We start from the raw sequence: 25,506 nt of genomic DNA on the forward strand, positions 1-25,506 counted from the left end.
CATGTGAACATGTAGGGGTGGTCTGCTGTGGAACTACGTGTTCAAAAATGTACAATGAACGGTGTACTCCCAAAACACTCGTGCATGCACCAGCATTGTGCTCTCCTGGCTTACAGATGACATCAATACACAAAACTGGCCACAGATCACCATCTGTACTACTTTACAGAGCAGACAAGCCTCCAACCCCACATTCTGTGACGAGTCATGGACATTCAACCATTTAGCACCTAGTCGCAGTTTCACTGTCCTCCTACCTTTTTCCATACATGCTGAAGATGGTAACACGTGAACATTCCACTGCTGGTTGCAGCTACACTGTTTTCGAGATACTTGTTCGCAGGCTCTGTGTAATAACAACCTGCCCTTTGTCAAAATCGCTTACCTAAATGGATTTTCCCCATTTGCAGCCTGTATCTTCACTATGGTGATTCCACATTCATGTCTGCTCTGCTTATATAATTTTGTTACCGAATCAAATGCCTGCAACACCACCAGGAGGTATCCAACGTCACTATGGGCAGTGATCATAATGTTTTGGCTTATCAGTGTATGCTAGAATTATCATGCAACTGCAAAAGAATAAGAACTGCAAGATCAGGCACAAAAGCCAAGAGGACGGTACACTTGTAACTACAGTTAACAAAGTTGTAGCAGATTAAATGGACAGCTGCACTGTAATGTATAGAATCTAGTAATGTTATGAAAAAAGAAAAGATACTGACATGGTGGAATACGGCACAAAAATTATACCAATTTCAAATGCTGAAGGATAACAGTATACTAATGATAAAATGCCGACTTCATACACTTATAAAACATTGATCCACACATAAACAAACTGTTGGCAGAGTGACTTGTTTCAGTATACAAAACTTATTAGGAGGGCGGCGGCACGGGTGGAAATAATACAAAACTGAAGACATGCGAGTTCTGTGATAAGATGGATAGTAAAAAATTCATGAAAAAGTTCATATTATTAAAGTTCACACTTTGGTACCTAAAATGCAGCATTTTTGTTTTAGACAGTGCAGCTTGTCATAAAAACACCAAAAGACATTTTCACACTATTCTTGAAAACCTAACATTTAGACAAGAATATGGAGAAATACTGTCAATGTCAGTGAAGTCATGACCCAGTAAGTACTATTAGTTCAACCAAAAGAAAATCATCTGTATGGCTTATGTGTGCATTTACATGCAACCATGTGTGCACGCGTTCTCTCTCTCTCTCACACACACACACACACACACACACACACACACACACACACACACACACACTGCACCAACCAATCTGATATCTCTTTTTTACCATTGTATATTGTAGCAATGAATAAATATTGCTTTAAACCAGCAAGGAGAAAGTGATATCAAGAGGAATGTGATACACTAAACTGTGGGAGAACTTGTAAAGCCAAAGTATATGCCCACAAATGAAACATTAAATAAAATTATAAATTAAAGTATACATAAATTCCATTTGTTTTAGTTTATTTTACAAAAGGCTATACAAAAACAAAAATGCCTCCCCTCCTCCCTTTCGGAATGTTACTGATGATTTGTTTATGTCGGCAATGTTCTACAGATATACTCAAAATGATTTTACTGAATTGACAAAAATATATCTGTCACATTTCAGACGAGTTACATAGAAATTGCTCTTAGTAACCTTCCACAAAGTAAAAGATTAATAATTTTCATCAAAGTGATATTTTAGATAGTGACAGTAAATTTTCAAATTATCTAGGATATTTTGTACGTTGATGTATGAAAATGCAAAATTTACATAATTTTTTATTCAAAAATGAAGGCAGTTTTTGCACTATCACATTTCAGCTGTGCCTGAAATCATTTCTGTTTACTTTGTGTTTGGTTAACAGGCAATATGCATCTTAGGGAAGAGTGAAAAGATCAGTAACAAGTACTAACGGTAGCCCATGTTTCATGATAAAGAGCTATATAAAGCATATGGCATCTTATAACAGACACCTTTATATACTTTAAGTAGGAGTTACAAGAAGGATTAATGTGCAATGATGTAAACCTTTCTGGTAGGTTATTTACAAGAAACTCCCTTGAAGGAGTTAACTTATGGCTAAAACTTAATACACAATCTACATCAAACAACAGTATAGTGGCTTAAAAATACCAACGCTTTTTTGTAATTCACCTTTTGTGCAGAGATTAGACAAGACATAAATGAAGTTTGATCAATATGTGTGACAGTGTTCCTATTTAGCTCACCACATGAAGTAAGGAAAAGGTCAACAACCTTCATATAAAAATATCAAAGTTCCCTTCTATATGCATTTAGGGAAGAGCCCTGACATTTGGAAGTAAGGACATGATTGTAATGTTGCACACAATTACCCAAATTAAAACATAATTTTCTTTAATGTATCACTGAAATATTGCAAGTCTTCCACAATTAAATGCTATTTATTGTATGAATTGTCTAGTTTGCACTGCTATTCAACGAATTAACATTTTATCCAAATGTGTATTATCCAGATGCAGTAGAATTTTATATCAGGGCTCTTCATCAAATGAGGTACAGAAGCAATGCAGCAATACTGACATTGGAAATACAAGAATATTCAGTACACTGGGCTTTTGGAAATGTATTTCTCAGTGATGAAAATAGCTACAGCTAAATCTGTTGAAAAGAAGTTCACCAAAACAATACAAAATATAAAAGCATTTCCATAAAAAATTTACAAAATTGCCTTACTCCATATGGTATGGTCTGTGTTAAAGCATTCAGTCACTTTTTTCCCTCCTCAATTCATCAAATACAATTTCTTCAATAACTCACATTAGTAATGTTCACTAGTATCGTCATCACAAAGAAACCTAACAATCATAAAGATAATCCACTTCAAAGCCAAACAATGTCAATTTATCTGTGCTTGAAAATATTCTTAAAACAAATACTGCTGTTTAAAATTTGTGTAGTATACTAACCAAACAATAGTGAGACTGTTTCATAAAGTAATAACAAAAGTTTTTATATTGTGCTACCAGATGATGAAAGACATTGGCCATGAAAACAGTAAATTTCCTCCCTTTCATGCAGTCTTGCAATGATTCTTCTGGGAGTATTTGAACATACTAGGCTTTGTGCAGACTATAACATCACCCAGCATTTGATTTACGACATTTTTATATGTCTAATACTTTAAGAATCAAATCATTTTTCACGCAAGGACAAATGACTCGTGTTGTCTTTCTGTGTTGGCACAAGTGAAATACATTTGAACATAATTCCATTCTTACATTAATTTTCAAGTAATGTATCTAAGAAAAAGGTTCACGGTGATCGTGGCAAGACTATAATCTATGTTCCAGTATTAACAGAGACTAGATACATGAATTAATCAATTCCTTCAAATTCACAACAGTATTGCACTAGGCTTTAACAGAAATAGTAAATACAATAGTCAGCACAAGCAAAACAAGTTATATATATATATAAAAAGAAAATATCATACTCAGAAACTGAGACATCAATTCTTTACATGGCATTGTTGCTTCTATTACATGAGTATCACACAAAATGCATGAAGTCAGCTCTGTCTTTTGCTAAATTGTTGTTATTGTGCTTCAAATAACAATAATGATGATGATGATGATGATGATGATGATGATGACGACAGATGATGATGGTGATGGTGATGACAATGACAACAATGATGGGTGACATTAACAGGGCATATGTTTCTTTAAGACTTCCTATGAAAGAAAATAATGTAAGCTGCCAAAGAAGCACTTTGTCTGTTACATAAATACATAAGCATTAGCAATTAGAATGTAATTTTTTAAAAAAGAGAGTCAACAGATTTTTAAATCGCTTGGTCTCGATAATAGCAACACTCATTATAGGGACCTTTTTTTAAATTAAGTGTGACAGAAAAAAAAATCAGAGCTAGTTGTCACATTTCACACAAATTTGTTAAAAGTATATTACATAAATGTACACAAAATTACTTTATTTCTGTTATGTAATGTAAGCAGAACATGCATTTACACATTCCTAATGGTGAGTTGTATCGCTAGACATGTTTACGAGCTGAAGGCATAATGATGACTTAATATCGGGCAGTCTATAATCACACAGCCAACCATACTAGAAATCCTGCTCGAAGTTTATTTTTCTTCACCACATCATCAGTTATGTACTGTCTCACATTAAAATCTAAAAGTTTAACACTATTCAAAATCATAGGTGCAGATGCCTTTGATAATGGTATTTTCTTTGAGCGAAGTCAAATGCCCAAGGCTTACAATGCCTGTAAGCAAATCTGGTTACATCACAGTGGTAAAAGTACAAGCTATGTCCAATGGTCCCTCTATTCTAAACACTTTCACAGTTGTGGCTTCAGGTTTGCGGTATTCTCTTTTCTTCATGAATTTTGGGCAGGTTCTTCCACATCCATGCAATTTCACCGACTAATCCTCACTGTTAAAGGGACATGGGAAAGAATCTCAGATCACAGACTTCAGTGTGTGCAGTAATCATTGCACTTGTGGATGGAAAAAGATGAAGTAACAGTCATTTGTAGCTTTTTATATTAAATATACAGTACAGTCAGTTCACCATTCAACGGAAATATCGTTGACAGAAAACAAATTTTAAGACATTTTAAACCCACTGTAGATAGTGTTGATTCTGAGCTTGTCCATAAACTCACAACTGTCACAAAAAATCACAAAATTAGTGCACCATACAGGCTGCTCAACTGAGAGTCTTTAGCAGATGCTTGAATCACACACTTTAAAAGAACCACCACTAATATTACAAGTACAAAAGTGGTTCTCTAGGTAGTTCAGTTATACATGAAATCAACATATGTCTATTAGTGGCACAATGCAGTCGATATCTGCCACCTTTGCCGGAAAGTGGCAACATACAATGTCACACTGTTTCTGTTATAAATTCATACTAGGCATCAAAATATTTCACACACTTCTAATGTCTTCAAATCTGTCGTCATGACAAGTATTCTCGAATACACAGACTAATTGTGACGCACACAACAACTGAATCATTTCTCAAGGTATGGCCAGTCTCACAGTTCCACAGGAATGGTCTACAGACCACTGAACCTCATCACATATTGTATGCTACATATATGGGGTCTAGTTGATCAGCAAGGAAGCCATCTCTAAGATGCATGCGCTGTTTCTCTCCACGGGAGTTAATTGGCACTACACCTGGATCAACAACAACCACTACTCCGACAACAAGATGGTGTTCCTCCAGAACAGTATTTGTAACGAGAGGAACAAGATCGAGAGCTTCATTTTCATTCCCATCCAGTTCAACCACTACCACCAGTAAATTTGTCCATGTGAATACAGCACTGAAAATGAAATTCTTTAATTAAATTGTTGCTATTTAATATTTACAATGAATGATCATTTAAACTTCTAAAATTAACACTATAAGTACTACATGACTAAGATTATGCATGTAATAATCAGAAACTTATTACATGAACATGTTTTCATATAAATGATATTTTGAAGCTATATTCTGGCAGTTTGTATCTAAACATTTTATTGCTTTCAACAAGCATAATAAAAGTGATATTTTTACATTATTTCCCTGCTTATTTCTGCACAGAAAAAAAAGGATAAAGTGGCATGTCTTCAAAACAATTCACGTGGCATGGTAAATGGAATTGGGGATGGTTTAACATATCCCAAAGTAGGGTGAAATGAAACAAGAAGAAAGAAGAAGAAAACCCATAGCTTTCAGGATTAAACATATTTTATTTGGTGACAAGAGATGACACGAGACACACACACACAGGTATTAAAGTAGGCAAGATTTTGGAGCCAGTGTCTCCTCCTGGCAGAAGGGTTGAAGGGGAAGGAAGAAGGGCAAAACCTGATTGTCTTTCCTTCTCATCCCATCTGGTGATCTCCCCTGACCCGAGGTTCTGGGCAATTTTTCTTGAGTCCATCCCTTTTCCTAAATCTGACGAGTCCTTTTCCTTCACCCCTCTTCCTTACACTTCAAACCTTCTGCCAGAAGGAGGAGACACTGGCTCAAATGGCTTGCAAACTTTAAAAACTTTGTATGTGTGTTCTCTTGCTGCTGCTTGATGTGTAGATTTTTTACCTATCCAATTAAATTATAGTTAAAAAAACTAAGAATAGTTTGTATTTTGATTGCTTATGTGGGATATACTGGGCATTGTGCTTCCTGAAAGTGAGCACTGGCTCTCCCAATTTTAATGATTGTTTCAATTAAAGTTTTGTTTTCTACAAGTTGAATTTTTTTAATTGCAAGTTGTTACTTCAGTTACATAAGAAGTATGATCAGGCCCAGATTTAGGGGGGTGAAGGGGGGAGGTGAAAACTGGGGTATCTCCCTTGGACAGCAATTGCAGAGGGTGCCAAATTCATATTTTGGAAGCAAACAAACCTTGTTGCACAAAGCGTCTAGCATTCAGCAAACATTGGTCTATCGATTATTCATATGATATGCCTATCTGTGACTCAGCATCACTGCTATATGGTGAGTAGCAACTTTCCTTTTCATAATATTGTTACATTCCATCCTGTATTTTCCACTGTTTGATTATTCATATGATTTCTGAATGAATCACAAGTTGATTTTTGAATGCATGCATAGTGTACATGATATCTTTGCTGGGGGAAATCCCCATCGCATCTATAAATAAAAACACTTACCAGGAGACAAAAGGAAACGGGGCTATACAAGTTGAGCCATACGAGCCCAAACAGGTGAATGCCAATTTCTGTTTATGTGGTTGACTGGGTGCGCGAATGATCAGCATGGTCATAATTATTAGTAAAATCTACAGATTCAGTCTACCAGAATGGAAACAAATGAGTTATAGAAATAACAGGTAAGAAAGATTACATGTCATCTTCTCGATGTATCCAAAAAATTAAATTTTGACATAACATTTTTGCCAGAAGGCTACACTACTAAGGGCCAATTGTATAGTCCCTGGTTGGAAGGCAACTAAATTCTGTTCTCTGAATGGCATGGAAAACGGAGAATAAATGCGGGATAACTGAACCAGTGATTCTGTTAGGATTGGAGTTAGTGAAGTTAACCAGTGAACAAGTTTTGACAGTGGCACGAATAGTTACAGAATTAGTGATGACAAGATTGTTTGTTAGAATGAGGAAGAAGAAGAAGAAGAAGAAGAAGAAGAAGAAACAGGGAAATCACACAAATTATATGGAAGAATATTATGAGTCCAAATTTATATAAATATTTTGGACTACTAACTTTAGATTCAAGCTTGAGACTGGAGTGTCTAATTGAAACATAATATTATTTCTTAACATAAAACTTTTTGCTTGTAGGAAGCCTCATAGGCACTGATGGCACTTCGTGAATTATATTCTGTCATGTTATTTGTGTAAATGAGATACATAAAAAAGACAATTTGTGCAAAAACAGTTTCACTTATTTGGCGTGTGTTACAACTGGTGCAATATTAGAAAGATCTGTTTCATTTTATCTAGCAAACAGTAACTAAATAGATGTAATCAAATCTTGGAACCACACCAGTCTTGTGTACTACTCGTATTAACAGCTTTATCAGTACTACATATTGAAATTTTGATTTTTCATGTATCACCACATTTGATTAACTCTGATGAGGCAATTGACTCTTTTGCAGAAAGGAAATCATGCTGTGTAAAACTGTAGCAAGATTAAAGAGAAAAGAATGCCGGGTCCTAAGGGCTGATGAAATGTGTACTGTGTTGCTTGCCTCACTCCTCAGGACATTTTAATTTCCATTGTCTTGAATATAGTTTTGGTGGCTTCCATTACAAAATATACATACTTGAATGCCACAGAGCCGAGGTACAGTCATGCGCGATAGAAGAATGCTGTGTGAAGAGGCATGGCACTGCACTTTGGCACATTTACGATCAAATAACATGTCTTATATTTTCTCAAACATGTATGTTTTGTGTATCAAACACTTCAGAAAGATGTGTACTACAAAATGAAATATTTTTGAAAAATTGATTTTTTAAAATTTTTGGTGGCCTATCTCAAACGATTTGGGAGTGGGGTGGCACTACCAAGTTTTTGCACAGATTTGGAAATATCATAGATCTGTTGCTGAGTGTGATTTAGATGTAAAATTAGTATGCTGATACAACTCCACATTTCATGAATAATTTTTATTTTGACTAATTGAATAATATCAGAAACTAGTGATTTCATACACTGGTAATGTTGACTTTGTAGGCATCCAAAAACATACTCTTACAGCGGTCAAACAATGGAAAACCCAGGATTATAAAATGGAACGTTGCCACTCACCATACTATGGAGATGGTGAGTCACAGAAAGGCACAATGAAAAGACAGTCACAAATAAAGCTTTCAGCCATTAAGGCCTACACACACACACACACACACACACACACACACACACAGAGAGAGAGAGAGAGAGAGAGAGAGAGAGAGAGAGAGAGAGAGAGAGAGAGAGAGTCACTTGCACATGACTGCAGTCTCAGGCGACTGAAACCACACTCAAATTCAGTTGCCTGAGACTGCAGTAATGTACGTGATTTTGTTTGTGTGTGTGTGTGTGTGTGTGTGTGTGTGAGTGTTTTCTATTGTTGATGAAGGCCTTAATGGCCGAAAGCTTTATTAGCGACAGTCTTTTTGCTGTGCCTCTGCGACTCAGTATCTCCGCTATATGGTGAGTGGCAACTTCCCTTTTCATAATAGTGTTACAATGGCACTCATCATTCAGTGAAAGGAAAACATCACCATACTGAAAAGTCTGTGAACCACTTACAGCAAGGTGCCTTTTATCAAATACTACAAACAGAGTTAGCATTAGTTGAAGATGGAACCCACAGATTCTAAAACCAATCTCTTATCCAAAATGAAAGTTATCTGAAATATCTGCAGTCTGGTTAGCATGTGATCCCTAACTATATGTAAAACTGAAAAGAAATGCTTGTAAATCAAACAACTGTATGCCTCATTACAATCTGATTAGTTAAAAGAAAGAAAAAAAAATGAACATGCAAATTCTCTTGAAAAATTGTATGAACTGATACTACTTTCTCTTACAGAAGTTACAAACATACATTTTACAAAAAATTGTGAATAGTGAATCAGAGAGGTATCTTACCATTCAGCAATCTTTTTATGGCACCGCATGACACTATTTTCTATGTCTATAGGGTGATACCGCATTCCTCTTAACATAATAGTCTCGTCAAGTGCACCAACCACAAACACAGCATCGTGTAACTCTGTAAAAGACATTTCATTTTAGCAAATTTAAGTGGAAACACCCACGCACACAGGTGTACACGCACGCACGGGCACACACACATGAGGAAGTACTCTTGCAATAGGGATAAATTAAATTAAATTAAGTAGTAACAGCATTTTTCATAATAATCCACAGCACAAGCATGATGAACTAAACCCATTCCCCTGCTATTTGCTGGTAAATGAAGCCTAGAGGAAACTAAACTGAGATCATGCATCTTACTGGTTTGTGTGTTATAAAGACATTTAGTCCCATCTTATTCACTTACAAAGCTTCCAAAACACCTCTCTCAATGAAGAAAATAATAAATTTCTGAAAATTAAAGTAAATGGATACATACAAAACCTGCTCACAAAATGGTGGCAGAAGAACACACACACACACACACACACACACACACACACACACACACACACAGACACAGACACAGACACAGACACACACACACACACAGAGAGAGAGAGAGAGAGAGAGAGAGAGAGAGAGAGAGAGAGAGAGAGATTGAAATTTGCAAGCCCTCGGAGCCAGTGGCTTCCCCTTCTGGCTTCACCATGTCCAGTAAGTCTCCCCTCCCATGGTTCAAGGCAACTTTTCTGAATTCTCCCCATTTCCTAAACCACACCAGTCTTTTTCCTTCACCTTCTTCCTTTTCCTTAACCCTTCAGCCGGAAGAAGGGACCACTGACTTGAAAAGCTTAGGAAAATAAAGCTATATTTCCTTTGGACAAATGCCACATGGATGCCAAGCTGGAAAATGTACAGATATTTGTGTGCAGGTACAAAAAGCAACTGAAATCTCTACAAAGAAGCAAATCACCTAGACTTGATGAATTTTATACAACATTTCTCATAATCATGACCTCTAGCAGGTCTCTCAAGGAGCAGTCCATTTCGCATGGTAATATTGATACCAGTTTGCTGCAGAATATTCTTAAAAACAATTTTACTCACATGAAAAAGCTTTCTCATGTGGGGAAAATGGCACCAATCTTGAAAGTGACTGTTTAAACCAGATGACACTTTGTTCTTACGATCTAAGAGACTATATGAAGACAATCATATAGATGCTATCTCATAAGATGTGACCCAATAAGTGTGTACAATAATGAAAAATCCTGAGTGGAATACACGTCAATTATATGAGGAAACATAATTTCACATTCACATGACCCATTCCTTAATGTTGCTACACTAATTGGGATCTGTAAAGAACAACTCCATAGGTTGTGATGCTCACTAATAGGAGACTGCACAATATATATGTTAGCGTCTTCTGAGAAGGGCCATTTAAAATCACCTTTTTTCTACATATACATCTACATGGATACTCTACAAATAACATTTAAGCGCTTGGCAGAGGGTTCATCGAACCACCTTCACAATTCTCTATTATTCCAATCTCCTATAGTGCGCGTAAAGAATGAACATCTATATCTTTCCGTATGAGCTCTGATTTCCCTTATTTTATTGTGGTGATAGGTCGGTGTCAACAAAATATTTTCGCATTCGGTGGAGAAAGTTGATGATTGGAATTTCATGAGAAGATTCCGTTGCAATGAAAAATGCCTTTCTTTTAATGATTTCCAGCTCAAATCCTGTATCATTTCTGAGACACCCTCTCTCATATTTTGCGATAATACAAAACATGCTGCCTTTCTTTGAACTTTTGTTGGTGTACTCCGTCAGTCCTATCTGGTAAGGATCCCACACTGTGCAGCAGTATTCCAAAAGAGGACGGACAAGCGTAGTGTAGGCAGTCTCCTTAGTAGGTCTGTTACATTTTCTTACTGTCCTGCCAATAATGCTGTCTTTGGTTAGCCTTCCCCACAACATTTTGTGTGTGTTCCTTCCAATTTAAGTTGTTCATAATTGTAATATCTAGGTATTTAGTTGAATTTACGGCTTTTAGATTAGACTGATTTATCGTGTAACTGAAGTTTAACGAGTTCCTTTTAGCACTCATGTGGATGACCTCACACTTTTTGTTATTTAGTGTCCACTTTTCGAACCATTCAGATATCTTTTCTAATTCATTTTGCAGTTTGTTTTGGTCTTCTGATGGCTTCATTAGTCAATAAACGAGAGCATTATCTGAAAACAACTGAAGATGGTTGCTCAGATTGTCTCCCAAATCATTTATATAGATAAGGAACAGCAAAGGGCCTGTAACACTACCTTGGGGAACACCAGAAATCACTTCTGTTTTACTCAATGACTTTCCATTAATTACTATGAACTGTGACCTCTGTGACAGGAAACCAAAAATCCAGTCACTTAACTGAGATGATATTCCATAAGCACGCAATTTCACTATGAGATGCTTGTGTGGTACAGAGTCAAAAACCTTCCAGAAATCCAGAAATACGGAATGAATCTGAAGTACTTTGTCAATAGCACTCAAGACTTCATAATTGTGTTTCACAGGAACAATGTTTTCTAAACCCATGGTGACACTGTGTCAATAGACCATTTTCTTTGAGATAATTCATAATATTCGAACACAATATATGTTCTAAAATTCTGCTGCATATCAATGTTAACAATATGGGCCTGTATTTTTGTGGATTACTCCTACTACCTTTCTTGAATATTGGTGTGACCTGTGCAACTTTCCAGTCTTTGAGTATGGATCTTTTGTCGAGTGAGCGGTTGTAAATGATTGTTAAGTATGGAGCTAATGCATCAGCATACTCCAAAAGGAACCTAATTGGTATACAGTCTGGAGCAGAAGATTTGCTTTTATTAAGTTATTTAAGTTGCTTCACTACTCTGAGGATATTTACTTCTACGTTACTCATGTTGGCAGCTGTTCTCGATTCAAATTCTGGAATATTTACTTCGTCTTCTTTTGTGAAGGCACTTCGGAAGGCTGTGTTTAGTAACTCTGCTTTGGCAGCACTGTCTTTGATAGTAACCCCATTCCGCCAGATTTCGAGACAAATGTTTCGTAGTGGAAACTGTTATAGGCGTCTCGCATTGAAGTCCGTGCTAAATTTCGAGCTTTTGTAAAAGGGTTAGAGGGTACAAAAATGTAGCTATGAACATCCAGTGTGACTTAAATTGTTGAGAATCTGTTTTCTGTTACTTCATATGTATCACCAAGGAGACTTGGAGATAAAATCAAAAATACCAGCAGCAAGCTATCAGGCCATCATTTAGCCTTCATACAGCATGTGTGAGTGGGTAATTGCTGTAATTCCCCTTAATTCCCTTGGGAACCAGTCAGTGCATTACATTTACACAATGAGAAGTTTTGCATAATTTTTGGTATTTGTCATACATTTCAGTTCGTTATTATTTTAATGTATAATTCAAGAACTTGCGTGTGTACATGCACATGAGGGAGCAGAGGGAGGGAGGGGGGGGGGGGGGGGGGGGGAGTTCAGTGAATGAAAGATTCAAATGCTTCTGGCTGTTTGAAAGCAAGGGTCTCAGTCATTACAGGGTAAACGGCTCTTGTGAAATGCGAAGAGGTGATTCATTAATGTTCCGCTCTGGCAGTAAAATTATGTAGGATCAGGGTGGTGAAAAGAAGGGATTTTGGGTAAGAGAAAAAATAAATACTGTTGTGGAAGAATGTGTGGCAAGTTACAAATAGTGCTTTATATCATACGGGATACACAAAGGGGCAGCAGAAATGTTTTTGATTGAATTTTGGCTAGAGAAAAGGCAAATTTCCTTTTTTTTTTTTTAAATGAAGATGAGGGGGCAGTGTAGAATGTGCACATGTCCGAATCTTATTAAAAATGTGAGACAGAGAAGCATTATTATGACTGCCTGTCTTCAAAAATAGCACTTAGTTCATATGCGTGACCATTAGCTTAACTGCATCACTTCTGATCATCTGACTGTACACTGACTATGCAACATTATGGTACTGTCAAATTCTCGAAGTGGAGAATGGAATCAACAATGAATTACAAGAAAATTTCTCTCTTATCCTGATCCTCAATCTCACTGACACTCATTTTACATGGAAGAGAGGATTTCTGCACTTCACATGTTTACAAATTTCGGAAGAGTTGGCATTTTGTTCACATAGCACTGAACCTAATAAGATCACATATGTGAAAATAACTCTCTTTTCATTCTTATTATTTGTTTAATAAAGTCGCTATGAATTCCACTAAATGATTTTAGAGATTTTAAAAGAGAAGGGGGACAGAGTTCATGCAATTAATTAATGATTTCAGTGTTTTAGGACAATATTTAAAGCTCATATCACCAGTCAGAGCATTAGGGACTACTAAAAGGAACTTACAAATGACTTAAATGCTGCACAGATAAACTAATTATTAGCATATACATAATAATAGCAGCAAATATTCGGATTAAGAATAAGCCTATTGCTCCATTCATTCAGCTACAAGCCAGCAACAGCACATAAACTACTGAAGGCCATGCTTTATATTAAACATCACTTTTATAACCATGTATAAAATACAAAATTGTTCAACTATTCTAGTTGTGAAATAAATTTTCCTGCAGATGCAAAGCATAGCAATATAAAGCTGCAAAATATCAATTTTTCATTAAATACCAACACTGAAACTGAACTGTGCAGAATATTTAATTAAAAAGGAAAGAGCACACTAAAAAAATTCAAAATGTTGCATAGCATGTTCTAACATCAAATGTATGTACAAAATGAATCACCATACCATTTATCACATAATCAAGATGGTTGTAACACATGTTAGAGAAATGTATTTAGCAGCAGCCAAACAAAATGTAAATAAATCCTATTTAAAATGGTCTTCTTCAATAATAGGCACAATTAATGGGGATTGACCAAATGTACAAAAATGAATATTTAAAATCTATTTAATATCAACAAGTTCTCAATAGTTTACTGGATTCGTCAGTAACAGAAGTAAGGCACCTAGGGTAACAAAAACCTAATGTTTTTCAAAAGTACATACCATAATGCTGAATAACCGATGTCCTAAAACCATTATTTTCTGTTCACAACTTCCAAACCTGCACATTCTGGATGTGCACATTCACCATGAACAATGCAGATGGATACTGCGCTACATCATCCTCAAGAAAATCTGATTTACGGAAAAACCCTTTACAAGATGACTGAGATAAGAAGCGACATTAGGCAAATAAGACTAGGTAGGCAAATAAGAGTAGGTAGTGAGAAGTGTGTTTGGTGAGATCTGCTTGTATAGAATAATATGCAGTATGTTAACTTACAAGACAAGGTGGTGAGCCCAACCCTGATCAAATGGCAGGCCGCTACATTGGCCAGCCTATTTGCACTTCTTAGATGGTTTCTCACAGCAGTTTAAGCAAATGCTAGGCTTGTCCCCAATTCCACTTCAGAGAATACGATACACAAACAGATGGAATATGATAAAACACAGAACAAGGTTTACACTATTCAGAACAAGGTTTCCACTATTCATTGACACATGATGCAAATAACTTCCCTCCCACAGATTACCTAGATGCCAGTGCCATCAGGAAGGACATCTGGTTACAAAGTCAAATAATAAAAAATAAAACCTGCCAAACATTGAAAAATTGTATCCCACATTAGATGGGGAAACACTAGGGAAAAGAAGAAGACTGAAAGAGGGAGGGGTTTGGTGGCCACCTAATTCTAACAAAGCAGCGACAAAGGGGTGGACGTCAGGGAAGACAAATGAAATATCAAATAAAATAAAATCATATCAGCCTACAGAAATATCGCAATAATTTCTGCACACTTTAATACAGTAATAAGAAGCCCTGGACAGAATACAAACAATGTTCTGATGATAGCAAGACATATGAACAATATGCAAAGACAGTAACTCAGTTGCGGGCATTATTCTTATCTGGAAGAAGTTAGTTTCTTTCATCCTATAATCACTATCATTAAACATTGTTTTCAGATTTTAGTGTGAACAACACGGCTACCCAATTCTCCATTTTTCAGTTGGTACGTTGTTGAATGTTACATCAGATGTGAATGTAGTCCAAGTGGGTCACCTAAAATGTGTTAGAAAAACCAATCTGTATTATATTTTGGTGCTTCGATTACTATCAATTCCAGTTCCCATCTAGCAAATGTACCATGCCATTGTTGTTGTAATGAACCCACTCCGAGTTTTGTGCGATAGGTTACTAAGCTTCTTGCTATCTCTCATTGTCTCATTACATCTTTTGTGTTACTGGCAATGTTTGCCTCTTACTTGTCAACATTTCTCCCTGATTTCTTGTTACGCAAAATAATTTCCAGTCTACTTCACTGCACTTTGTGTTATTAATGCTCTGGAAAGTACAATGACACAGCCAGGAAACCAAACTGCTAAAAAATGTTGCAATTATCATAAAGGTACAATAAGATTTAGGAAGTGCTCTAACAACGTATCTCACAAGGCACAGAGCAGGTCCACAACAACACTACTGGGTTGGCGCATTTGTTGTAGATCTTTAGCTGAAATACACACTGACAGATATACAAGGGACATTTGAAAGGTCTGTGCAAAAATAAAAACTACTTACATGTTTGTGGTTAACTTTTTTTTTTATTTTTTGACACAGCCACCTTTTAGAATTATACACTTCGTGCAGTGCTCTTCTAATTGGTTGATCCTTTCCGATTAATAGGAATTGTCCAAGTCTGCAATTGCTGCAATCACCTCCTCGTTTGAATACAATATTCTTCTTCAAATTAGGGAACAAATAGTGGTCTGAGGGAACCAAGTCTGGAGAACAGAGGGGCAGCTCGGTATTCAAACAGTCCAATAACGATGAATAATATGCACCTGTGATAGTTTTACTCTTTTCCAGATAGTTGATGAGGATTATCCCTTGCAAATACCAAAAGACAGTTGTCATAACCTTTGCGGCCGAAGCAATGGGCTTCAGTTTTTTTGTGCAGATTCTCCCTTGGTAACACATTGTTTAGACTGTTGCTTGGTCTCAGGTGTATAGTAATGTATCCATGTTTCATCCACAGTGACGAAACGATGCTTAAAGTCCTGATGATTCTTCCTGAACAGTTGCAAACCTTCCTTGCAACACTTCACATAATTCCGTTTTTGGTCAAGCGTGAGCAATCACGGAATACATCTTGCCGATAGCTTTCTCATGTCCAAATGTTTATGCAAAATATTATGTACCCATTCATTTGAGATGCCCGCAGCACTAGCAATCTCATGCACCTTAACTCTTCTGTCATCCATCATCATATCATGTATTTGATCAATGATTTCTGGTGCCCATATGACCACTTGAAAATTTTGAAACCACTTATAAACTGTCCTAATCAAAGGTGCAGAGTCACCGTAATGTTTATCAAGCTTCTCTTTAGTCTCCTGATGCATTTTACCTTTCATAAAGTAATGTTTAATCACCACACGAAATTCATTTTCGTCCATTTTTTGACAATCACTTGACTTGCTTGATTCGACGAATACCAAACACAAAGAAATAGACCAATATGGCTGGAACTTGGTATGCATTCTTTCCAAACATGCTACTAGCTAAACATGACCTCGATACGTGCCGGTGGTGCCATCTCTTGGACTTTGCACAGACTTTTCAAATGCTCCTCATAGAAAAATGTATACATAAACGCTCACTGAGGGGGACAAAACTGTGCTTATACTTGTTGGGGTGAACACAACCACATAATTTTGTTTTTCAAGAATGCAATCCTCAATAATATGTCTTATGCAAATACAAGGATAATTATAACAATGAGTTTTGTTACATAATTTCCGGCCAGTCTGCTTGTTAACATGCAGTGAATACCAGTAGATAAAAAACTACTGAAGTATAAAACAAAACAGCTTAATAAATGAAACATATATAGATTTCGACTCTTTGAGTAAAACACGGTGAGGAAGACATGGCAGCAAACTCCTCTCCTTCACCTTAGAGTTCGATTCACAGAGACAAGACTGCTGCATAAATAGCAGATGTGTTAAACCATCTTGATTTGTGCTGCAACTGCGACTGCACGCGCGTGCCCATGCTAAGTGGGTGTCACTGCACCTGGAGCATCCAGCAGGGGCTGTGTAGGAGCAGGGGAGTCACAGCCCTCACCTCCTGCGCCCAACACTGCTGAGGTCTGTTCTCCGATACTGCTTCCGATCACTGTGCTTGTCTGCTGCTGACCAGTGCATTCTGTTCTCCTTAGGAAGCCGAGATATCCAGTACGGGCATATGTCTCCCCTGTGGTGCCTGTCACCAAACGAGCATTGAAATGGTCTGCGTAGTCGCTCTCATCTCCATAAATTGTGAAGTACCCACTTGCATTGTGGCTGGACTGCACCCAAATCTATAACATAACAAAATTCTGGAATAAGGAATTAAATAATAAACAATTTTATAAAAAATTTCACGTCATTATTTGTATTTCTTTATTAGCCCATTTTAATCAAGTAATATACTTAGAAAGAGAAGAGCCTTGAAAATGAATTTACAATCAAGCAAATGCAGGATGAATTTCAATTTTAATGGACAACAGCACAGTTCTGTTTGTTTCTCTTTAAACTTGTGGTCTGGTGGTAGTACTTTCTAATCATTGTCTAGCCACTTTCCATTGAAATTTGCCCCCTCTTTTCAGAAATGAAAGAATGTACAGGGTGTTTCAAAAATGACCGATATATTTGAAACGGCAATACAAACTAAACGAGCAGCGATAGAAATACACAGTTTGTTGCAATATGCTTGGGACAACAGTACATTTTCAGGCAGACAAACTTTCCAAATTACAGTAGTTACAATTGTCAACAACAGATGCGGTCTGGGAAACTCTATAGTACGATATTTTCCACATATCCACCATGCGTAGCAATAATATGGCGTAGTGTCTGAATGAAATTACCCGAAACCTTTGACAACGTGTCTGGCAGAATGGCTTCACATGCAGATGAGATGTACTGCTTCAGCTGTTAAATTCTGGTGGTACACCTGGTCTTTCAAGTGTCCCCACAGAAAGAAGTCACAGGGGTCCATGCCGCCTCCTGTATGTCTCGGATAGCCCAAAGCAATCACATGATCATTGAAATATTCATTCAGGAAATTGAAGACGTCGGCCGTGCGATGTGGCCGGGCACCATCTTGCATAAACCACGAGGTGTTCGCAGTGTCGTCTAAGGCAGTTTGTACCGCCACAAATTCATGAAGAATGTCCAGATAGCGTGATGCAGTAATCGTTTCGGATCTGAAAAATGGGCCAATGATTCCTTTGGAAGAAATGGCGGCCCAGACCAGTACTTTTTGAGGATGCAGGAATGATGGGACTGCAACATGGGGCTTTTCGGTTCCCCATATGCGCCAGTTCTGTTTATTGACGAAGCTGTCCAGGTAAAAATAAGATTCGTCAGTAAACCAAATGCTACCCACATGCATATCGCCGTCATCAATCCTGTGCACTATATCGTTAGCGAATGTCTCTCGTGCAGCAATGGTAGCGGCGCTGAGGGGTTGCCGCGTTTGAATTTTGTATGGATAGAGGTGTAAACTCTGGCGCATGAGACGATACGTGGACGTTGGTGTCATTTGGACTGCAGCTGCAACACAGCGAACGGAAACCCGAGTCCACTGTTGGATCACCTGCTGCACTAGCTGCGCGTTGCCCTCTGTGGTTGCCGTACGCGGTCGCCCTACCTTACCAACACATTCATCCGTCACGTTCCCAGTCCGTAGAAATTTTTCAAACAGATCCTTTATTGTATCGCTTTTCGGTCCTTTGGTTACATTAAACCTCCGTTGAAAACTTCGTCTTGTTGTAACAACACTGTGTTCTAGGCGGTGGAATTCCAACACCAGAAAAATCCTCTGTTCTAAGGAATAAACCATGTTGTCCACAGCACACTTGCACGTTGTGAACAGCACACGCTTACAGCAGAAAGACGACGTACAGAATGGCGCACCCACAGACTGTGTTGTCTTCTGTATCTTTCACATCACTTGCAGCGCCATCTGTTGTTGAAAATTGTAACTACTGTAATTTTGAAAGTTTGTCCGCCTGAAAATGTACTGTTGTCCCAAGCATATTGCAACAAACGGTGTATTTCTATCGCTGCTCGTTTAGTTTTTATTGCTGTTTCAAATACACCGGTCATTTTTGAAACACCCTGTATATATCTTAAAGTTACTGTTTCTACCAGCTTTCATTCGCAAGTTTTAGTGGGTAAGAGATTTTCATGGTTTTAATATCAGCTGCTTTATCTGCCAGATACATCACATAAAATATCACATTGATGACTTGATAGAAATATGTTACAGAAATTAACAATGATTGAATTTGTCAACATATACTTTCAGATTTTTATGGACAGTGTCATCTATAAAGAACTTCACGTCCCACACTGGAAGCGAAGTACAGAAATGACCTAAAGTTTGAAGAACACACAAAAAGGCTGTTTACATTATTTCATCAATGAAGAAAAACAAATTTTAAATAGTGATTACATTAAAGTCAAAGGTATCGGATAATAAAACATTTAATCTATACTGTTACATCTTAACCAGAATGAACTCAAATCAATTATTTCTGCTGTGTATTGCACAAAGTAAGAAACTGTTTTGCATATAATCAGCCCCCTTTCTTATAAATTTTCACCTCTCGTGTTGAACATGGTGACTGTACCAAAAATTATGTCATAAGAACAAACATGTGCATTTTTAATCTCAATTTTTGATTGATAGGCTTAAACCTGTATTGTATTAAATAAAATTACAGTGAACCCCTAAAAATTACAATTGATTTACAGCCATCTATTCCACTTTCTGCACTATTGCTTTGTAAGTGATAATTTTATGTTGCTAAACACTGCAGTTCACTTAGAATTAATGTGACTCTTTAACCAAAACAAAAAAGTACAAACTGTTCTCACAGATTCCTGTATGTAATAAAGTGTGATCAACATCTCTTAATAGTGGGAGCACAAAGCAGCTGCAGCCATTAATATTGACAACACTTATCATCAAGGACAGCGTCTTCCACTTTCTTCTAGTTTTTGTTTGTCTACTACAAGAATGTCAAGTGACATGATGTTCACCATCTCTACTATGGTTTCTGTAATTACTAATCATTCCAAAAAAGAAATGTATGTAAGAACCAGTGTATCAATTTTGCTGTTCATTTGTATTAGGTATCGGACATTTTATTTGTGTAGTTTTTATCACATCACTATTATGTGATCCTTTTACATTTTTGTTTCATAGAATATGAAAGTACTGTACAATAAATTAGAGATCATTACAGAAAACGCAAAAATTTTGGCGACTGAATATTATATTGTCAACAGAAAATTGATGGGAGGTAAATGTTAGGTACAGTCAGTTGTATGGCATGTTTTTTCTATTATTTTCTCATCAGCATGTATATCATACTTACCTCTCCAAGATGGGAATCACCACACTGACCCTTTGTTTCTGGGTTGGCAATTATCACTTTTACTCCAGGCAACAGTTTACCCGATTCCATCAAGCACAGGGAATGAGGACTCCCTCTCTCTACTAGAGAGACCCTATCATTTCTTAGAGCTCGTAGGTCAACATAAACTGTTGATGGCTCTGGACTAGATGCACCCTGTAAAAAGAAATTACATGCATATATTTCACATTTCTTTCACTCTGTAAAAGAACACTGGGTACGGAGAGGAATTCTGAATACATGTATTTTGTATCCACTACCAACAAAACTCTCTACAATGCTTCATATACATAATGGAATTAAAATACACCAAATTCCACGAATTCAATGTCAGACCACAGCTAACAAAAACTTAAATATAACCTTTTTTCTCTAGTGGTACTTTTAAAAACACAATACAGTGATATCAGGAAAACCTGCACTGTAGTACATATGTGCATGCATGCATGTACATGCACACACCCGCACAGAGCTGTAATCCACATTACAGACCTGCATTTAAAAAAATGGGAGTAGATAACTGATAGCACATTAAAAAATCATTAACTTAATTAATTAATTTAAATATTTCTTGAAACAACTTTAAATTATCACTACACATATCAAAGACATATATGAACATTTACTAACCCAGTTTCACAAAATTATAAAATGAGAAGCCACTATTATTTCTTACATGTATTCTCATTAATGTGGTAGTCCAATGCTGAATTTGATTGGAGTGTACGTAACACAAAATTTTCTGGAATAACATGTCTGCTATTATCCCCTTAGGGTGATGAAATACACTCCTGGAAATGGAAAAAAGAACACATTGACACCAGTGTGTCAGACCCACCATACTTGCTCCGGACACTGCGAGAGGGCTGTACAAGCAATGATCACACGCACGGCACAGCGGACACACCAGGAACCGCGGTGTTGGCCATCAAATGGCGCTAGCTGCGCAGCATTTGTGCACCGCCGCCATCAGTGTCACCCAGTTTGCCATGGCATACGGAGCTCCATCGCAGTCTTTAACACTGGTAGCATGCCACGACAGCGTGGACGTGAACCATATGTGCAGTTGACGGACTTTGAGCGAGGGCGTATAGTGGGCATGCGGGAGACCGGGTGGATGTACCGCCGAATTGCTCAATACGTGGGGCGTGAGGTCTCCACAGTACATCGATGTTGTCGCCAGTGGTCGGCAGAAGGTGCACATGCCCGTCGACCTGGGACCGGACCGCAGTGACGCACGGATGCACGCCAAGACCGTAGGATCCTACGCAGTGCCGTAGGGGACCGCACCGCCACTTCCCAGAAAATTAGGGACACTGTTGCTCCTGGGGTATCGGCGAGGACCATTCGCAACCGTCTCCATGAAGCTGGGCTACGGTCCCGCACACCGTTAGGCCGTCTTCCGCTCACGCCCCAACATCGTGCAGCCCGCCTCCAGTAGTGTCGCGACAGGCGTGAATGGAGGGACGAGTGGAGACGTGTCGTCTTCAGCGATGAGAGTCGCTTCTGCCTTGGTGCCAATGATGGTCGTATGCGTGTTTGGCGCCGTGCAGGTGAGCGCCACAATCAGGACTGCATACGACCGAGGCACACAGGGCCAACACTCGGCATCATGGTGTGGGGAGCGATCTCTTACACTGGCTGTACACCTCTGGTGATCGTCGAGGGGACACTGAATAGTGCACGGTACATCCAAACCATCATCAAACCCATCATTCTACCATTCCTAGACCGGCAAGGGAACTTGCTGTTCCAACAGGACAATGCACGTCCGCATGTATCCCGTGCCACTCAACGTGCTCTAGAAGGTGTAAGTCAACTACCCTGGCCAGCAAGATCTCCAGATCTGTCCCCCATTGAGCATGTTTGGGACTGGATGAAGCATCGTCTCACGCGGTCTGCACGTCCAGCACGAACGCTGGTCCAACTGAGGCACCAGGTGGAAATGGCATGGCAAGCCGTTCCACAGGACTACATCCAGCATCTCTACGATTGTCTCCATGGGAGAATAGCAGCCTGCATTGCTGCGAAAGGTGGATATACACTGTACTAGTGCCAACATTGTGCATGCTCTGTTGCCTGTGTCTATGTGCCTGTGGTTCTGTCAGTGTGATCATGTGATGTATCTGACCCCAGGAATGTGTCAATAAAGTTTCCCCTTCCTGGGACAATGAATTCACGGTGTTCTTATTTCAATTTCCAGGAGTGTAGTTTATGGCAGCTAAAAAATATCTTAGTACCTATTAAGTAGTGAACTGCAGACCGTGTGTGCAATTTTGATTTATGTGAAAATATGAAGACAAAAATGTGGGCACAGTGCATTAACAAGACACGATTTACGATGGAGAAATTGTTTACACTTTACTGTCATGGCTTGGGGATGCTGTGCACTCCAAGGAACACGTGGTCTGGTTGACAACGGTTTTGCACCGGAACAAAAGAAGGTTATCAAAATGATCTTGGGCTTACCTATTGACTCACCACCTATATATCATGCAATGGAGTATCATTTAGAGACTAGCTACAAGCAAATTGTAACAAGCAATCTGTTCACTCTATATTGCAACAGTTACAAGAATGGTTAAATACAGAAGAGTTCTTTAAATCATGGTTATGTTATCTCATAGTGAGTTGCTATAAAGCAGGAGCTCTCATACAACCCTCAATCTTCTGCATATGGAGTTGAAATTCAGTGTCAAAATTAGTGGCACTGCTTAACATGACTACAGCAGTAGGAAAGTACATGAAAGCAACTGTTAAGGTTGAATAAGGTAACTTCTACTACAAACAACTCAGGGTGATGGATCCATATACAAAGTTATTTGGAACCGTCTATTAAAACGCTTCATGAAGTTCTCTCCTACTGACAGTAATCTGGCTCACACAGCCTACTATATGTCACAAAACATACTGGCCTCATACCAACAGTTGACTAGATAAGTTTGCATGAAAGTTTAATATTATGCATAGTGTTTACACAATTCTTTAATCCAATGAAATTACATTTTCCTTGAGACATATGAGTTTCAATTTTAATTCATTTCCTCTGCTTCTATCATTACTGAACAATTCTTTAAGTTGATGACTACTTGAGGTGTGTCACACGAACTACATGTATTTTGTTTCTTGCACTATTACAAAAATGATAGTCGCTACTCAACAGATAGCAAAGATGCTGAGTCGCAAATAAGCACAAAAAAATACTGCCAAACAAAGCTTTTGGCCAAACAGGCCTTCATCAGAAGCCTGGCAAGCAGAGACTGTGATCAGGTGTGTGTGTGTGTGTGTGTGTGTTTTATATTCTGATATTGAGAGAGACATATATATTAACAGACAGCGGCACTGTCTAAAATTGCTGCTGTGAGCTGAATGAACAATTAAATACTGGCAGCAATAATCTAGCACACACTACATTTAATTAACAACCCAAAACAACACCTTTCATACATAACAGCCACTAATTTGAAATGTCATTTACCTCTGCAACAATATTCCTGACAGAAATACAGGAACATTCTTATTATTAATTCAGGCAATTATCAAATACTTTGTGATCTTAATTTTAATAATGATTACAAACAATGGATGAGCACATAAAACCAATCATTGAGGCATTGATCAGTCAACAGGCTTATGAACTAGATTTACATTATTGCTAAGCTTTCTGATTTTGTCATGGGAGGGAAAAGTGAAATGGTTGGAAAACAGGATGACGGCTGGGAAAGGAATGCAGTAAGGGAGGATAGCAATGTAGCACCAGCACATCTGCCCTGTTGCAAGCGCAGGAAAGTGCTATGTTCACGCACAATGGTGTGGTAGAGTTGGTTAGAGGTGGGGGAGATATAACAGAAGAATAACAAGAGCATGATGAGGGCAGTGTGGGTGAAGATTAATGGAGTTAAGTGTGAGACATGAGGATGGGGGAGGTGGGGATAAAGGGGAGGAGGTGGGTGGTGGATTAAGTTATTCTCGTCAGGGCTTCAACTGAACTTCACCAGGCTCTGAAGTGAGGGACACACTTCTCAAAATCTACCCTCCTTTCCCCGAAGTATTATCCTGCAACCCATCACATCTACAAAATATTATACTGTAGTTATCCGCAAGGTTTTGCCACATGGGTTGCATCCACATGCAAGGCCTGCCCTACGAACACAACAAGAACATATTATTTAAGTCCCCAGTGACCAAGAGAGAGTAGTGCTGAGCCCATACACCCCCATACTGAATACAGTTACGCCAGTGGCACAGGATCACATGGCAGTCATTATGTTCCGAATGGCCCGTTAGGACTAGAATGCTGAGCTTTGCTTTTGCTGGTACTGGGTGGTCTTAATTAAAGTGATGGTGTTCTAGGAGCTGTAGTGTGGGTTGTATACATCACAGCACCCTGAAACATTGTAGGTATGTTCATTAATTGGTGTGATTGTGGGGTGTTCTGAAAAAAAATAATAGTTCCACTTTCTGACACCAGGGGAAAACGTGGCCCTTCAATATGGTCGCCCAACTTAGCAACTTACTGCATCTGTTACACAGGATGGTCCACAGTTGCTAGCAGTGTATCCATTGTAATCAGAGAGACATGTCATTATATACTCTCCTTCAGATCAGCAAGAGTTCAGATACATTCCTGATAGAAAACACATTTCAGATATCCCCATAACTATACATCACATGGATTTAGGTTGGGGGATCTGGAAAGACACATATCTTGTAACTGCCTAAAGATGATGCAGTCAATGCTGAAGGGTTCTCGAAGCAAATCTTTCACCTGCAAGTGACATATAGTGTCACCCCCCAGCTTGCATGAAAATAGTGG

The 25,506-nt window shown here is 38.2% G+C and overlaps 1 protein-coding gene across 17 annotated transcripts in view; it reads right to left on the reverse strand.

Moving 5' to 3' along the window:
• Positions 1-1,477: 1,477 nt before the first annotated feature.
• LOC126340904 (disco-interacting protein 2) overlaps positions 1,478-25,506 on the reverse strand; it is a 1,418,593-nt gene continuing 1,394,564 nt past the window's right edge. For 14 of the 17 annotated variants that reach the window (XM_050001746.1, XM_050001738.1, XM_050001741.1 and 11 more), the window contains 4 exons: positions 20,652-20,846; positions 17,297-17,582; positions 9,155-9,278; positions 1,478-5,366 (listed from right to left, as the gene is read on the reverse strand). In XM_050001746.1, coding sequence (XP_049857703.1) covers positions 5,114-5,366; positions 9,155-9,278; positions 17,297-17,582; positions 20,652-20,846 — 858 coding nt within the window. In that variant the 3' untranslated portion in view covers positions 1,478-5,113. The remainder of the gene's footprint in view (positions 5,367-9,154; positions 9,279-17,296; positions 17,583-20,651; positions 20,847-25,506) is intronic. The other 3 variants (XM_050001743.1, XM_050001732.1, XM_050001742.1) reach the window with 1 other exon arrangement.

Source organism: Schistocerca gregaria, chromosome 1 (assembly GCF_023897955.1).
Source record: "Schistocerca gregaria isolate iqSchGreg1 chromosome 1, iqSchGreg1.2, whole genome shotgun sequence".
Taxonomy (NCBI): domain Eukaryota; kingdom Metazoa; phylum Arthropoda; class Insecta; order Orthoptera; family Acrididae; genus Schistocerca; species Schistocerca gregaria.